This window comes from Sphaeramia orbicularis, chromosome 9, assembly GCF_902148855.1.
Source record: "Sphaeramia orbicularis chromosome 9, fSphaOr1.1, whole genome shotgun sequence".
Lineage (NCBI taxonomy): Eukaryota > Metazoa > Chordata > Actinopteri > Kurtiformes > Apogonidae > Sphaeramia > Sphaeramia orbicularis.
In genome coordinates this window covers 7173017-7192030 of record NC_043965.1, presented here as the reverse complement: position 1 = coordinate 7192030, position 19014 = coordinate 7173017, and the positions used below count along the sequence as shown (strand labels likewise).

General features: G+C 37.7%; 1 protein-coding gene and 1 long non-coding RNA gene across 2 annotated transcripts in view; both read left to right on the top strand.

Moving 5' to 3' along the window:
* whrnb (whirlin b) overlaps positions 1-501 on the top strand; it is a 280302-nt gene extending 279801 nt beyond the window's left edge. The window contains exon 12 of the mRNA XM_030144436.1: positions 100-501. Within this exon, the coding sequence (XP_030000296.1) occupies positions 100-276 (177 nt within the window). The 3' untranslated portion in view covers positions 277-501. The remainder of the gene's footprint in view (positions 1-99) is intronic.
* Positions 502-6439: 5938 nt separating this feature from the next.
* LOC115426368 (uncharacterized) lies at positions 6440-8646 on the top strand. Its single transcript, XR_003936329.1, has 2 exons — positions 6440-6711; positions 7989-8646. It is a non-coding gene; the product is annotated as an uncharacterized LOC115426368 (long non-coding RNA).
* Positions 8647-19014: the final 10368 nt, after the last annotated feature.

The following is a 19014-nucleotide window of genomic DNA, read 5'->3' as shown; positions in this document are numbered from 1 at the left end:
CTGATAAAGGGTAAAACACTTACCTGACCCTGACTGTAACGACCCTTCTAAATATGTCTGAATGTTGTCCACCCCCCCTCACCCCCTCCCCTCTAACAGAAAGGAGGCTCGGCCCATAACTGTGGTCAGCTGAAGGTGGGTCAGGTGATCCTGGAGGTCAACGGCGTTTCCCTGAGAGGCCGCGAGCACAAGGACGCCGCTCGGATCATCGCCGAGGCCTTCAAGACCAAAGACAAGGACCACATTGACTTCCTGGTTCTGGAGCTGGGACTCTAATATGAGACCGAGACTCTGCCCCCCCACATGCAGCTTGGCTTGTATGACGTTGTCCTATAATCAACCCCTTCATTTGATTTTCAGGGACATGGAAGTGGAAAGACGTGTCAGGTATTTGTCGATTGCACTCTACAGAGTTTTGCACAATTTAAAAGAAAGAGGTGTTAAATATAAATATATATAAATATATATTTATATATATATATATATGATGCTGTGTAAGTTCGAACTCCAAATGCTATCTGCAAATCATGTTATTTCCTCTATCACTGTTATTCAAACCCATGCCATGGTGTTCTTTCCCTGGATGCCTGTTAATACTGACACACCAAATAATATACAGACAGGCCCAAGCGTCTCATATTTCCTATTATTGAATCAATTTGACAGACGTCTGGAGCGTTTGGAAGGCAGATGTTAGAACATATGGATCATCTTTGTCATTTTCATCATGGTTCCCATCAGTAATAGAAAGAGCACATTCACCAAATGAAATACTTGGGAATCATATGATCAGATCTTTTGGTAGAAAAAAAAATACATTAACCCTTTCATGCATGAATTATGAAAAAAAAAAAGTATTGAGATTTTTTTAGGTTGATTTTATTTCTCAAAATTAGGCTAAAGTTGAAATGCATTTTGATTTCTTTTTTTTTTTTTTTAAATATGGTTTTATTAAGAAGATTTTTACTTTCATCACCAGTTTTTCATCAGATCTGTAAAACCCCAGTCATCGCTTAATGCCGCATTTCCACCACGTGGAACCGGCTCAACTCAGCTTGGCTCGACTCGGGTACCAGGTCCTATTCCTGGAGACCGTTTCCATTACAGGATACTACAGACTTTACAGTACCTGGACGTCGTAGCGATGCGGTGCGTTACTTCCGTGTCGTCTGCTCAGAGAGTTGCTGATAAACTTGCTCGTTGCGTGTTGTCTCATCAAGCTCATGCTGAATTTTACGTCTGAACCTCCTCGACAAACCATGGTGTAGTTTTGTGGGCTGTCATCATGTGGATTAACCTACCGCAATATTTACTGTAAACTTCTGCATCTGTTTTTTGTAAAACGGTGGGTCACAGCGACAACTCTCTGACCAATCAGTGGTCTGCAGAGTTTATACGTCATGTTTTAGAATCTGGTCCCCAGTCCTGGAACCTCGGCGGAAGCTGATACCAAAAAACTAGTACCAGGTACCAGATTCCAGGTCCTTTTCGTAATGGAAACTCAAAAAGTCGAGTTGAGTCGAGCCGGTACCACGTAGTGGAAACGTGGCATATGTATCACAAATTTGTGTGTCTTTCTGTGATTACTCACCTGAATCTCTTCCCTCACGGTGAACAATTTCGAAGTGTCATCCACCAGAAACAAACCATGTGTTTACAAACAGAGCTGGGAGCTAACTCGGGCATCTTTGGAATTTTGTTGCGATGTGCGTTGTGGAAAATGGAGGTTCGCGCAGCCGCCTGGCAGCACCAGCGGCAGTACAGCCATATGATATTATATGGCTGCAATAAACACGACGCGTAAATGGCTGAAATGTGAAAGCGGAAAAGGCGGAGCAAGCGGAGCTCCCGTGCCGGTGCCAGGCGACTGCATGAACCTCTGCTTCCCACAATGCAATCCTGACAAAATTCCAAAGATGCCCGAGTAAGCTCCCGACTCTGTTTGTAAACACACGGTTTGTTTATGGTGGATGGCACTGCGAAATTTTTCAACGTGAGGGAAGAGATTCAGGTGAGTAATGACAGAAAGACTTACAGGTTCATGATACTGAGGATGTGAATGAGGTTTGACAGATCTGATGAAAAATTGGTCATGAAAGTCTCCCGCACCTTTAACCTCCAGAGACCCAGGAAAGTACAAGTTTGGGGTTTTTAAATTAAATAATTGCCTATTTTTGAAACATCATAATTTACATTTACATTTATGCATTTGGCAGACGCTTTTTTCCAAAGCGACGTACAGGGGAAAACCAATGAAATCAATCAATCAATCAAATTTTATTTATATAGCACCAAATCAAAACAAAAGTCATCTCATGACACCCTACATATAGAGTTGGTCCAAACCAGACTCTAAGCCAGTTTACAGAAACCCAACAGAATCCTCCAGGAGCAAACACTAGTGACTGGTGACAGTGGAAGGAAACACTTCCCTTTAACAGCAGAAACCTGGAGCAGACCCAGACTCCTGGAGGATGGCCGTCTGCCTTGACCAGTTGGGGTTAAAGAGAGAGAGTAAAGGAAGAGAAAAAGAGAGAACGATAATGCAACAGTTTGTTTTTTTTGTTTTTTTTTTTCAGATGCATTTTTTAGGATTTTTGTGGAATGTCCTTTGTGGTGGACAGTTTTTTTGTTTTTTTTTTTGTATAAAGCTGTGAAACTCTTGTCCACAGATGTGGACAGTAAACCCATATCTGGGTTTCAGGAGGTTAACTTTATGAGATCACAGATCAGTCCAAATTCTAAAACTAGGACGATATGTCTTGTTATTGTACTGCTTAGGGTCTACAGAGACTGCCCCCATGTGGTTTGGAGAATATTGCCATTATAACCCTTTGGAAAGTGAGTTTCAACTATGTGTCCACAAATGTAGACATCATACATGAAAGGGTTAATATTCAAGATCTGGGCTGAGTTATATTTACAACAAAACCTAATTGCAGTTAGTTTGGTTGCATTGGAATGTAATTTTTGTGAGACAGGGTTTATCTCAACCAGCATAAACCTATAATTACTGTCTTTAAAAGGGTTTAACATGAGGATCTACACACTTTAATTATTCTTTAATCAGATAAATGTGTTTTCTGTTTCAGCAGATGCTCTTCACTGTGTTCATCTCTTCAGTCTTTGCTGCTCATTCTAAAACCTGTGATATAATCATAAATCTGTTGTATATACTGTAGATTGCCTATAGCCCCGTATAAAATCACTCTATTTAACTTTTTATAATACTATGTATTTTAACGGTAGAAGAGTATTTCATATTGTAAAAGGATTCTCCTCCTCATCGGGTGTATTTGGTCGCTCCTCTTCATTAGCTGAAGTACAGGATGTTCCAGATCAAACATCCAAACACCTTCACAGATCGATGCAGGTTCTACGTCCTGATCTCTATTCGCTGCATCCTGCTGCATCCTGATGAGGAACGGCTTCTGTAATGAGTGGAGCTGCTATTGCACCGCACAGCAAACACTGGTGAGACTGCAGAACGCTGACAGAATCACAGATGGAGAGGCAGACCATGCCCCCGTCTGGTCCAGGCAGGAATTACACCTGCTGTCTCCATTATGGCAATAAGATACTGAGTTATTTACAAGAAACTAGTTCAGTTTAATATTCAGTCATTTATGTCCACGCCCATTCACATCATGTAAATATTTCACTGTTAAATTGACCACAGATAAAGGGAACTGTCACGGTCTGACTGAAACCAAAAACCTGATTTATTCTCTGAATGGGTGAAAATGCAGCCACTTCCTGTCACTAGCAATTTTGTGCAATTTCTGGAATTTAACATTTGATAAAGTAATGATATCTGTTGTTTTACCTGCTGAATTAATGTCAATTTTATTATCTGACAAATGTGCTTTTACAGATCAGACAATCAAGGTAACAGCAGCCAGCTGGTAATAGACAACAAGCCAACTGTAGCTAATGTTAGCTAGCAGGCAACTGTTGCTAACATTACCTTAACCCTGTAAAGCCTAAACCATTAAATCTTTGACAGAAAATTCCAGTTCTTTGAAACTGGAGCTTTTATTGGTCCTTCTGAACAACCCAAAAAACTTTTTTCTTCGAATATTAATTTCCATGAATGAGTTTCATTTTTGTATCATATTTGATCCATCAGGTCTCAATGCTCAAATATTATTTTTGAACAAACAAAAACATAATATAACACAAACATGTCTAACAAATTGGTAATTCCTTTTCAAAATTGTCCCAGTTCTGCCTCCTTCCTCATTAATGACAGTCTTGTAGTGTCACTGGAAAGGCCTCTGGTGAATGAATCCCGCCCCCCGTTGGATTATCTGTGTATTGCATGTATCTAATTGTATCCATCAGGTTTTTCAAGGAAAAAAATATCACACTGATCATGTAAAGGGCTTCGAAACTCATGCATCAAATATGATACATTTGGCGTTAAAGGGTTAAAGGTATTCTGACCAACAATTTCTGACTAAGGGCGTCTTTAATCGGATTTATCTGTGATTCTGGCTAAAGTTCAGCCATTAAGTTGCTGATATTACCTAGTGAGCTAAATGCAGCTAGTATTAGGCAGTAAGAAAACTGCGCTAACATTAGCCAGTAGCTAACAGTAGCCAGAAAGCTAACTGTTAGTATCATTAGCTAGCAAGATAATAGCAACTAATATTAGCTATTAAACTAACTGTAGCTAAGATAAATGTTAGTAGGTTGTTGCAGACACTGAGATCCAGCATTATTTTAATTTAATGAAGCCAAAAGAAAGTTTTAGCCTTTTGAGAAAACAGTTATGATGGCAGCTCCAGCAGAAAATGCAGCTAACCTAGTATTTCCTTAGTATTATCTTATCAAACACAATTTACAAAACAAGAAAAACTTGAAAACTTGTCGCCCGTTTATTTAATAAGAACTCATCTGACAATCACTAATCAAAATATAACATTTTATATCACATTTGTCGCAGTAAGCAGCTGCTTTTTGCCCATATGTAGAATAAATCAGCTTTAGAGAATAGAATCATACATTATAGAACTTGTTTCTCCAGTGGCTCATATCGTGGTCAGGGTAAAATATAAAGGTGATGTTTATGACGCTGATAATGATTCAGTATACAGTAAATGACTCCCCATTCAACCCAAGTGAACTGTTTACAAATGAAATACACCAGTAAAATGTGGTTCCATCCACTGTGAAGCATCTAATCAGCCAAAAAAAAACAAAAACACTTGTATCATGTTGAATATTTTGCTCTTTTATGCTTTTCAAGTACTTTTTATTTTTTGGATTCCAGATTCCAGCATCGTTCATTTTTAAGAACCTTTTGTCGTCTTATGACCATGGAAGTGTTCCGTGGTTTTTAAATCTCCAGCAAACAAAGTCGTATGACCCAGAGAGAAGTTTATTTTATTTGCCTCCTGTATGTTTGGGGCTAAAGATGTACAGAAATAATGGATTTATTCCAAACAGAGAAACAATCAGATTAAGTGTTTACATGGTCATTAAGGGTTAATATTTTCCTCATAATCTAGTTTTTAACCTGATTGATCGAACTCTTCAGATTGAGATGATGCACGAGGCCTTTTTATTCTGATTGGGCGACTTTTCTGATTATTGTTGGAACGTTAGCATCCATGTTAATACATCTTATCAGAGGTGTTGGATGAGTCTGATAAAATCTAAAAGGTGCCCAGCTGCCTTCCACTAAGCCAGGGGTGTCAAACTCATGTTAGTTCAGGGGCCACATACAGCCTAATATGACCTGCAGTGGGCCGGTGATGATTAAAATAATAACACAATAATACATAAATAATATCTATTCCAAAATTTGTATGTCTAATTTCTGTTTTAGAGCGAAAAGAGTAAAATTACTGTATACTATCAAAATTTTTACACCTACAAACTATCCTTCAAAAAAATGTGGAAAAACATGAACAACCATGAGCAAAATGAAATTTATTAAGAAAAAAAGTGCAATTTTTAACAATTTATGCCATTATTTGGCCTCAGCTTCTCATTTTCACATGTTCATTACAATGTACAGATCACAGTGGATCTACAGATACACAAAACATTTAATAACAGACAGAATATTAGTGCAATTACACTTAATTCTCTTAAGACATTTCAGATTGTTCATATTTGTTCAGGTTTTTCACATTTTTTGTAAAAGGCTAGTCTGTAAATGTTAACATTTGTGTAATTTTACTTTTTTTTTTTTTTTTTTTACTCCAAAACAAAGAGAAAATTTTGTAGTTTTCATTATTTATAGTTTATTATGATAGTATTTCACTGGTCTGACCCACTTCAGATGAAATTGACCTAAAATTATTTTAACATCCTTGATTGTTAGTATCTTCAGTGTAATTTTTGCATTTCACTAATTCATCCCGCGGGCCGGATTGGACCCTTTGGAGGGCTGGTTTTGGCCCCCGGGCCGCATGTTTGACACCCCTGCACTAAGCACTTTGATCAAACTAAAAGACATAAGATGGGGCCTGCAGTGTAGGAAATACTGCAAATAAAACGGTTAATCATTGCAGCATTAAATAAACTATTAATAATTAAGTGTACACAGTTAAAAAAAATAAGAAGCTAAGACAATGAAGACCAAAAATGTCAAGAGATGATATAAAATGTAGCAGGAAGATCAGTATTATTATAGATATTATAGTATATTCACTATGGCAGATATATAGATTTATGAGGGCTGTCAAAATGAACCCTTGTGTGGTGTTCATATTTTTTGTTCTTCAGCCAGTGTTCGTGGGTCTGGTGGACCCGCTGCATTTGTGGGTTTTTAATTCAACATAATCAAACAATTTTGTCTTAAAATACTCAACAGATGTTTACTTCATCCCAATTACAAGCAATATAAAAAGCATATATGTTTACTTTTGGCCTTTGCTAGATCACATTTATGAATTAAAGTGCTACTTGTTTTTAGTTGGGTTTTTTTTTGGTAAAATGTAATATAATCACTATAACCTTTATTTTATTTAAACTCAGAGATATATTGAGGATGCAACCTCATTTACAATATAGCCGAGACAGAAGAAGACATTTGAAACATCCAAAGGACATATCAGAAATACCAAAAGCAAAAGTGACAAAGACGAATTAAAAACGGAGAACTCTACTTAAAAACAGAAGCAGGACAAGATAGAAGAGGAAATATGAGGAAATAATTCACTGAAAAATAATTTCTCATCATTTTTCTTTCAAAAATAGGACCAATGGCCCTGTAGCTTACCGGCACTTCTTGTGTCTTATAATGGGGAAATTTTTCAAAGTCGCACCAAAACCAGAGTCAGATCCAGATCCAAATAATTTCACTAACTTTTGTTGACATCATCATAAAGAAGCTGTATACCAAGTTTGAAGTCAATCGGAATTGTAGTTTAGGAGAAGAAGACGATTGAAAGTTTTGTAATGGACGACAGACGACGACAACAGGCGACAGATGACGACGACAGACGACGACAGACGATGACGACAGATGACGACGATGACAGACGACAGATGACGACAGACGATGACAGATGACGACAGACGATGACAGACGACAACGACAGACGATGACGACAGATGACGACGATGACAGATGACGACAGACGACGACAGATGACGACAACAGACGACGATGACAGACGATGACAACAGACGACAGATGATGACAGATGATGACAGACGACGACAGACGACGACAACAGACAACGATGACAGACAACGACAACAGACGACAGATGATGACAGACGACGACAGACGACGACAACAGACAACGATGACAGATGACAACAGACGATGACGACGACATACAACAATGACAGACGATGACGACAGATGACGACGATGACAGACGACAGATGACGACAGACGACGACAACAGATGATGACGACGCCAGAGGCTGCATGACGACAACAGCTTACAGCCTATCGGCCGGTAAGCTAATAAGAAATTAAAACGTGTCCCACAGACCCAAACACCATACAAGGGTTAACACAGTAACGCAGATTAATCCATCATCATGATTAATCTGATTAAAAATTTTAACGCAATTTAAGTCATCTGAAGCGCAAAATAACTGAACGTCTCTGGCAATGCATTTGGGTCAGTTTGTCCCAGTAGAGTTAGCGTTAACACACATGAATAAATGGTCAGCTGATCCAGTAGTGACAGGCAGCAGAACCAACCCATAAAGATGGAAGATGATAAACAGCACGTTGACCCTCTGGATGGAAATATGAGAACAAAAAAACAAAAAAGATGGAACAGTCAACCGATTTAAAGTATTCTACACACTCTGCACACTGGAAAAAATGTCGGTTTTTATTTCTATTACATTATGACACACAGTGGCTTTGCGCTGTTTCATGTTCAGACTTTTCTTTGGTTTTATCGTCCCTCATGGGCAGGTTTTATTTCAGGTGTTTCATAAAGGATTATATGGATTTTCATATAAAACAGATGATTACGCCTTCACAAGGAACAAAATGCAGTAGATTTAGAAAATAAAACGTCTCATTCCAGTGGAGAAAACAGCGCAGCATTAATAATAAAGCTTTAAAGTGAAGCACAGCTGGTAGTTTTAGAGCTGGAAATAATGTCACTGCGGGAAAAAAATGTTTGAAACTGGAGCGAAATTAAAAAAAAAAAAAATTACTTTCAGTTCATAGCATTCCTTTATTTTTCATTTTAACAAAGTTGCGACACATGATGAATTCACGTTAATATAATTGAAGCTGCATTCTTCTTCCTATCAGAATAATTCCACTAAAGCAGCATTTTAGTGGCGGTGGTAGAAGGGTCAAAGGTCACAAAACTGGACAAATGTGCAGTGCATCCGTCTTATATTCACCGATCAAACCATCACATAAAGACACTGACAGGGAAAGTGGTTTTAATGTGGATTTTTTTCATTCCAGTGGGTCCTGTCAGTGGGTTGGCTATAAACTATGTGGACAAAAGTATGTGGACACGTTGAATTCAGGTGTTTCTTTTCAAACAGGGGTCTGGGTTACAAAACAATAATGACTAATGGAATAATATAGTTTTATATTATGGGATAAATATCATTGCATTAGTTAGTTTGGTTTAAATTGTAATCTTTGCTTAAAACGGCTCAGAGATGGTTTTAACTTAATTTCCCTCAGCATTGATTTTTTTTTTTTTTTTTAAATCCATGACTATGATTTTTAATGTTCTATCTCTAAATTTCTAAAATATTTTTCATGCTCTGACTGTAAATAATTGTTTTCTACCACAATTAACCATCTACTTTCTTCACATTTCCCACTAAACCAGGGGTCTCAAACATGCGGCCCGGGGGCTAAATGTGGCCCGCCAAAGGTTCCAATCTGGCCCGTGGGATGTTTTTGTGAATTCAAAAATTCCACAGTCTTGAATTGAAATTAAGCAAATAAATAAATAAATAAATGATAAAAATGAACTTGAATTAAGGAAAAAAATGTTGAATTAAGCAAAAAAAAAAAAAAATTCTTCAATTAACTTTTTACTTAATTGAAGATTTTTGTTTTCTTAAATCTTGAATTAAGCCCAAAAAAATTCTTAAATTTAGCAAAAAATCTTGAATTAAGCAAAAAATCAACGTGTCCACATACTTTAGTCCACATAGTTTATACCCAACCCACTGACAGGACCCGCTGTAATAATAAAATAACCAGTATTATTCCCATTTCCCGGTTAGTGTTTTGTGTGATCGGTGAATGTCTTTTTCATTCCGTCGTTCCGTGCATCTTCGACTCCCTTTACTCTCCTTTTTTTAACGTATACATATTCCAAAGTAATACCGTAGAGCCAAGTAATCCCAGTTGAGAAAGCAGCTGTACATGCTTTGAAAATGTATTTTGGGCTGATAATATTTAGTATGCTTATATTCTATTTTTATAATCTAACTCCATAGTCCCACTCCTGTCAGATAATAGTGATTCCTAGAAAAAAAAAAAAAAGAGTCTAAAGGTGGAGGATGAGGAGGTGTTGAGGATGTTTTATTTGTGAATGCAAACCGTTGACAGATGCTATATGTTGTACAGAAAACAGCTGCACATAGATTTGTAGAGGTGTAAATAGTCATAACTGGTGAGAGTTGGTAGATGATTTTAACACTGATGTAATCCTTTCGTGGCTGATGTAACTGTGAACATCTCCTGTGTGTTTCCTGCTCCACACGAATACCCCCCCACCCCACCCCCACCCTCACACACACAAGACTCACTTATTCTGTTCTCGGTTGTTTGCGATTTTCCTTTTCTTAAGGAAGGAGAAATGACAGGAAAGTTACGATACTCCCATATTCGCCAGAACAATTTCAAGTATGAAGAAATAAAACACGTCTGATAAAACAGCTGGTGTGTTTATGTTGTTGTTGTTGTGATTGTGATTTATCTGCATGGTGGAAAAAACGACGGTGATTATCGCATTTATCGACTCTAAAACTGTGGTTCTCAACTGGTGGGTGCCAGGAAAAAAAAACTAAAGAAGACAGCATCTGATTTCCAAACTCACAGATTCACAACAGGTGGTTCCAGGCAAGGTTATTATCGTTAACGGAAACTAACGAAATGACAAAAACTAGAATTGAAAAAACATTTTCGTTAACTGAAATAAATAAAAACTGTAATTAAAAGAAAAAAACAATAACTAACTGAAACTGTATTGTGTGTTTACAAAACTAACTAAAACATATAGAAATTATGGATAAAATTCCCTTTGTTTTTGTCGTCGTCGGATTGATACGACATCGATTTATTTCGCTCTAGCAATTTTAGCTAGCGGCACCATACGACACTTCACGGTCCGTCACGTTTCATCACTTGTCATTTACAGTCGTCTTCTGGTCTCCACTCTACCTGGAAACATGGAGACTAAAGTTGGGAGAAAGCAGGAGAGTCCTGTCTGGGATTTATTTGAATACGACGGCGAAGAAGAGAAAAGTTACGACAAAACTAAAATTAATACTAAAACTAAACTAAAACTAAGCATTTAGGGAAAAAAAAAGAAAACTAATAAAAACTAGCAAGCCTGCTCTAAAAACTAATTCAAACTAACTGAATTAGAGAAAAAAAAGTCAAAACTAAATAAAACTAAACTATAATGAAAAATCCAAAACTATTAGAACCTTGGTTCCAGGCACAATAAACTCCGCCCCTCACATGTATTGTAGTTTATTTTGGCATCGATCCAGCTGATGTCATCATGTCTGTGCGTGTGCTGATCAAGGTTAGAATAGTTTTGGATTTTTCTTCATAGTTTAGTTTTATTTAGTTTTGACTTTTTTTCTCTAATTCAGTTAGTTTGAATTAGTTTTTAGAGTAGGTTTGATCGTTTTTATTTTCGTTTTATTTCAAATGCTTAGTTTTAGTTTTTTCATATCTTTTATTCAAATAAATCCCAGACAGGACTCTGGTTCTTTCTCCCAGCTTTAGTCTCCATGTTTCCAGGTAGAGTGGAGACCAGAAGACGACTGGAAACCACAAGTGATAAGAAGTGACAGACTGTGAAGTGTCGTATGGTGCGGCTAGCTAAAATTGCTTGAGTGAAATATCGATTTCATATCAATCCGACATTGACAAAGACGAAAACGAAGGGAATTTCATCTGTAATTTTTATATGCTTTAGTTAGTTTTATGAGCACACAATACAGTTTCAGTTAGTTATCGTTTTTTCTTTAAATTATAGTGTTTATTTATTTCAGTTAACGAAAATGTATCAACTCTAGTTTTTGTCATTTTGTTAGTTTTCGTTAATGATAATAACCTTGGTGTTGATGTCAGCATATCAACTGCCTCTATATACTGTATGTGCCAAGTTTGAAGTAAATTGAAACAAAATTGATGTTTTTATAGATGTGAAATTTTGCCCATTATAAGTAAACGGGAGAAAAAAAAAAAGATTTGAAAATTCATAAAAAATTTAACTTTGACCTACTTTTCCCAATTTGGTCTGAATTCAACCAATAATTTTGTTGCTAGAGTGTTAAACAAACAAACAAACCGAACCAAAAACAACACCCCTTGCCTCCCAGAGCTCCGTGCAGCCACATTCTGGCCACAACTGCAACAAACATAGAAATGGCTTCATTGCCTCTTGCTGCTGCAGCTGTGTGGAGCTCTGCTTCCCACAATGCATGTCACGACAAATTCCCAAAAATGCCTGAGTTACCTACTGGCTCTGTTTGTAAACAAATTGATTGTTTATGGTGGAGTACACTTCAAAATTGTTCACTGTGATGGAAGAGATTCATGTGTGTAATCACAAAAAGACTTTTGGATTTGTGATACTTCGGCTATGACTGGGTTTTACAGACTTGATGAAAAATTGGTGATAAAAGTCATACACAGCTTTAACATCAGAGCTAAAGCCCTTTGTTTCATTTAGTATCAACTTCTTATGAGAACAGCATGTTTTGCACATTTGCGAAAAGTGAAAAAAAAAAGATGTTCATTTTTAGTCGTTGTGTCACGCAGCAGTAGTTTAAGTATTTTTACCTCAAAATTTTATTGAAGTGGCAACTGACACAGTACTGTGGTACAAAACACTGGTTTGTCTATCACCGCAGAGCCAATCAGTGCCCTCTTTATATCATGTCTAGACTGGTAACTTGTTACATCCCAAAAAGTACCAAGGCAAGCAGATAGTGTCTAGATCAGACATGAATACACTGGAGATTTAGCTCACTCGGCAGTGTATTTTCTGAAGATTTTCAAGCAGGGGGGTGGAGGGGTGCACGGCGCTAAGGGTGCCAGTAGGTAAATCCACCAGTGACATAAATCAGCCACTGGGACAACATTCAGAGAGCAGAATTCAGACCACAGCACTGAACTGACACAGAACTGAAGTCACACATCACACTACTGCATCTAACATGTAGCTCCGCCCACTTCTCCAGCCTCCAGAGCAAAGAACACCATAAAACAACAAAAGGGGATTTATAACAATAATTCCCACACTATATATTATCACTAATTGGTTGTTTCTTCCATCAGTTGCCACAGTCCTGTGGCAGCAAAATGCACCAAAGAATGAACTGAAGTATGTCCATATATGACCACAGTACTGTGGCAACAAGAGGAGAATGAGTTCATGGAACAGTATCTGTGATTGGCTCTAGTACAAATGCTAACATTTGATTGGTCTGTGGCAGTAGACAAACCCATATTTTGTACCACAGTACTGTGGCAGTAGACATCACTACATTTCATTTCTGTAAATTGTAACCTGTGTCATGTGAAAGTACTTACTGAGACATATTCATATTGAACATGGAGATCAGATATTTAGTTTAAACACAGACTACTGAACAGGACCTGTGTCCCTGTGGTACCGCTGGATCAGACCCTTTTGTGTTTTAAACACAGAGTAAAAAAAGCTCCTGGAAAAGGTTGTAAAGTGCAATCAAACACCTCCAGGCTCCGAACAGAGAAACCCCACAGATCCACATCTGTCACCGCTCAGAGACGGAGCTGAGGCAAACGGTGACGCCTCGGGCAAAACCTGGAACTAAAATAACTGACACATGAAACACAACATGTGCCGCCGTGTCATCTTTAACAATAATGGATCCAACAAACGACGCAACGTTAACGCAACAAACAGGTGTGTTTACACAAACCACAGGTGCATGTCAGCGCAGTGTCATCTGTCACTGAAACATCTGCTTTAATGTTTCCTCAAGGATCTGTAAGAGAATGAACCAAAACCAGGACCAGAAGGAATTCACATCATTATTATTATTAGGGTTTTTTACCTTTTACTTCTAATGGTCCATATTTGGATGGTTTATAACATGTAAATGGTTACAGATATTAATATAGTTACTATTGATCACTGATAGGAAGTCATATATGGACTTTCATTTGGGTCCATGACCTTTGACCTCGATTGACCTTGAAGGGTCAAACTCTAGGTCGCCAATGTCTACGTTTCAACAACCATCTCCAAAACTATTGTTCGGATTTATTTTACAATTTTTATGTAGCTTCCTTGGATCAGTGTCTTCAATGTTTGTTCACAGTTTTGAGAAATTTAGATTCTTGAATTTTTGAAGAATTGTTTAAATATTAAAAATGTGTCTTTACTTCTAATGGTCCATATTTGGATGGTTTATAACATGTAAATGGTTACAGATATTAATATAGTCACTATTGATCACTGATAGAAGTCACACATATGAACATTCGTTTGAGTCCATGACCTTTGACCTTCATTGAGCTGAAGGGTCAACCTCTAGGTCACCAGTGTACACATTTCAACAATCTTCATTTAAAGTAGTGGTCAGATTCATTTCAGATTTTACATGTATCTTTCTTGGGACAATGTCTACAAAGTGTGTTCACGGTTTTGAGAAATTTTGATTTTGGATTTTTTTTTTCATTTTTGACACATTTTTGAAATATTAAAAATGTGCCTTTACTTATAATGGTCCATATTTTAATGGTTTACAGGGTGGGGAAGCAAAATTTACAATATTTTGAGGCAGGGATTGAAAGACAGTGTATGACCAATTAGTTTATTGAAAGTCATGACAATTTATTTGCCACAAGAAAATGTACATAATAGAAAATGTTTTTATTCTATGTGTCCTCCTTCTTTCTCAATAACTGCCTTCACACGCTTCCTGAAACTTGCGCAAGTGTTCCTCAAATATCCGGGTGACAACTTCTCCCATTCTTCTTTAATAGTATCTTCCAGACTTTCTGGTAATAGTTTTGCTCATAGTCATTCTCTTCTTTCCATTATAAACAGTCTTTATGGACACTCCAACTATTTTTGAAATCTCCTTTGGTGTGACGAGTGCATTCAGCAAATCACACACTCTTTGACGTTTGCTTTCCTGATTACTCATATGGGCAAAAGTTTCTGAAAAGGTATGGATAATAGTGTTAGGTATGATTATGACATCAATATATGTTTGGATTCAAAACAATTGACATAGTGTCTTGCTGAGAAAAAACAACTAAATGTTCATTGTAGATTTTGCTTCCCCACCCTGTATATTATGTAAATGGTTACAGATATCAGTATAGTTCCTGTTGATCACTGATTGAAGTCATATCTGGACTTTGGTTGAATTAGTGAGTTCTCCTCCAGTGAAAGTCCCGCCCACTTTTATTAGTAGACTGATCTCCTGTATCCAGACCACAGAACTCTAACATAGAACAGAACCTGACAACCTGTAAATTCCGCTGGGGCTGATTCTTGATAGAACATGACGCTGACGTACAGGGACATTGCTTTTATTTTTTTTCCCATGGTTTCAGGTGTTCTTTCCACCTGTGTCCACTCCACCCGTCCTGCTGATGGTCCTCCCACCTGTCCACTCACCTGTCCTCCATCAGTCGTCAGCCTCAGTATTTCTGCCTCCCACTGCTCTGCATCCACTGGTTTGGCTTCAGTGTGAACGTGCAGGAGCTGTTGGTTGTTTATTTTTCTCAGACTTTTATATACGTGCAGTTACTTCATCAGGCCCTGAAAGCACATGGTCCTCCTGAAACCCTATCCTACGTCTGACAAACACTGTATCTGTGGAACTGTCCTTTCAGATGTGTTGTTCAGGGTGTGAATACATGGGTGTAGTGTTTAGAACTTCAGTTAGAAGCTTCTGGGTTTAACTTCCAGTCGGACCAGAGCCTTTCTGTGTTGAATTTCCTTGTTCTCTCCACATCGTACTATTAAAAACTGGTACATGTGGGTTAGTCCTCCTGTCTCTGCCCCTGGTCCCCTAGTGTTTTCAATGGAAGCTCACTGCTTACACTGGGTTACAAAAAAGTGTTTTTTGCAAGTTGTCAAGGTTTTTTCAACTGAATTAGGACCATTTTGCACCGCTAAATCTAAAAATGGCATCTGTTTTTCTTAATCAGGTCAGGGTTTTTTTTTTGCTAATTTGATTTTGAAAAAATTGATCTTCTCACAAAATATAACACTGGTCAACAACAAATTTATTGTTTAAGTTTTTTGAGCTGATTTAGGATAATTTTGGTGTGCTGAATCCAAAAATCACATTCAATTTGCTCAATCAGGTCAACTTTCTGAACTATGCTACATATTGGCTTTTTAACATTTTTGCTTACATTTAGGGGCATTTTCACATCATATGATACAAAATTCTTTCATATTTCTTGCAATAAACGAGTTCTGAAGATTTGACTTTTGCCAATTTATGATGAATGTTTTTTTTTAATATTACAGGTGAAAGAAATGGCTTCGACTAGAAGATCTTGCAAAAATAAGCCTGACGTATTCTGCTACATCTGCGGTGAATACACCATTGTACCTAACAGGAGTCAAGTCACAAGAATCATAAAGTGTGCTTACCAATCTTATTTTGGTATTAATTATTATATTTTGTGAGAACATCAAATTTTTCAAAATCAAATTAGCCAAAAAAAACCTGACCTGATTGAGAAAAACAGATGTCATTTTTGGATTTAGCGATGCAAAATGGTCCTAATTCAGTTGAAAAAACCTAGACAACTTGCAAAAAACATGTTTTTGTAACCCAGTGTAATAATTAATACCAAAATAAGATTGAAAAAAAAAAAGGGAACTTTTTAACAATCCAATAAAACCAAGAGTGATGGAAGAAAAATATTTTATTCATAGTAATTGAAACCTTAAAACATGCCATTTAAGAAACAATGATGGAATTTTCATTTTTTAAAAATTACTTCCTGTAGATGGCGTCCTCCTGTACGAATGCATTCTTGAAATCTGCTGTTGAGATTCCTCATTGACCGCTGCAACATCTCAGCTGGTTTCTTCTTTAGGGCAGATCCAGTCTCTTCAAAGTTATTAATCCAACATTTTATCACGTGTTTTGATGGAACAGCACCATGACGTCCTAAGTTGTAAAAACGTCGGAACTCCATCTGCGCAGCTGTCATACTATCACCGTTTTTATAAAACATTTTTATGGCTAGCTCACGCTGTTGCCCGTTCCACTGATCCATGGTTACTAAAATGGGGGTGTGTTTACTTGCTCAAGGTCACTGTCTCGCAGTGCTGCCACTTGCTCATGTCTGCCAATACGCACTTCAAAAATTCCCGTTTTTTTGGGTCACCCTGTACTTGCTCCCATCCCTAGTGAAGAATATTTAGAACAAATCCGTGCTTACCTCTGGAGAAATTCCAGTGATGTGGCTGCCTCCTCTGGATATTCAGTGTTGAACACATAGTGTGACCCAAAGAGGGCAGCTAAAACAAAATCCCGCTCAAAATTACTGTATTTTGATTTACAGTAAAATATATTCTACTGTAGAATTCACCCACCAATTAATTTTGCCCATGATGCTTTGCAGATCTACAGCAGCATACTGTATACAGGTTCTACAGTAAGCATTTGCTCATTTTACAGTAATAATGCTGTAAAAACTACAGAAACGTGTTAGTGTACATAAAACCACTGTACAGATGGTACAAAAACCTAACACACATTGCAGCTTCCATCTGTATTATTAAAAGCTCATTTGATTCAATAAAATATTATTTGTGGACGGAGGATTTCACCAGCTGATCCTTTTCTTTTGTATATTTTTGGCAGCGGTTCCTCTTCTTAATCTCAAAACATACTGTGTTTTTAAAGCATCAAGAGAATCTCATTTATATTTCGCTGTTTTTCCTTTAGTCCAGTGGTTCTCAGTCTTTTTCTGTCAGGCCCCCTTTGGAGCACAAAAAATCTCCAGGCCCCCCTCAACCCCAACAACATTGTACCTGTGGCGCAATTATTACTTTTATTGAAAGAATATTGTTAGAATACATTTTGCTTTTCCTTGAATAATTTGTTGTGCAAATTAAAAATAACTTCGATTTTTCATTGAACAATATAAACAACCTCAACAAAACTGCACCCTGAGACATTATTTTTCCAATTAAAAATAGGAAATGTGTAATTATCTTACAACTATGACAATAAGGTAATTTTTTTTGTAGAACAACAAACACATTTTGGTAACAAAGATGAACATTTTAACAATATCAGTGGCTGCAATGAGCCTGTTTCCGTTGCACATCTCAGAACATTAAAGTGCAAACTGTACAAACTGTGCAAAAACACAAACATTGCACATTTTTCTTTACCAGTCCAGTCCTTGTCCACTCTCCAAACCTAAACTCTTGGTCTAGTCCAGTGACAGATCACCACGACAGTAGATCTGTTTGTTGTACGTCCCTAAAATGAGTCCAGGGTGCTCCAACGCTAAAACATTAGTTCCGCCTGATACATGTTCTAACCTGAAGAAAAAAAACAAAACACCTAGGAATGATCCCATGCCCCCACCTGGAAAGCCTTCGCCCGCCCCACAGTTTGAGAAACACTGCTTTAGTCGTACATACAGAACAGTTTTTTGTTTTTTTTTTCCCACTGACAAACAGGAACAAGCATCGTGGATTGTATTTATATTCAACACACTGAATAAAAGTGTGTGTGTGTGTGTGTGTGTGTGTGTGTGTGTGTGTGTGTGTGTGTGTGTGTGTGTGCAAAAACACCGTAATAGTCCCATTTTAATACCAAACAACCGCTTTAACAAACACAACTGGTGTTTTTCAAGCATTTGGAGGAACTGAATACAGACGGGCTGAAGCTTTTGTGGAATTCCCTGTTCAGAGGAAAGTGTGGTTACATAAGCTGGTGTTGTTCTCCACCTCAGATGGAGGCAGACTCAGGTTCTGGGCTTTTGTCTGCAGAAAACACTGGTTTCCATAACACTGGAAGTGAGTCAGAGTGTGTGGCCTTGAGCTTCGTAAATGAAAGTTGTAGCAGTGATGGGAGGGACTGGGTGTTGGAACAAGGTTTGTGGAGGAAAATGGAAGGATGGAACTGCTGAATCTGTAAGGGGGGGGGGGGGGGGGGGGGTCAGCTGATAACCCACATCGGCACCATCATATTGGATGGAACACCTGTCCAGTATCATACATATAAATATAAACAGAACCATATGTCTCAGAGCCCTGGCTGTAATGCTTCATGTCCCACATTTTCATCAACATTAGGCAAAGGGTCCCTCTAGTGGCCATA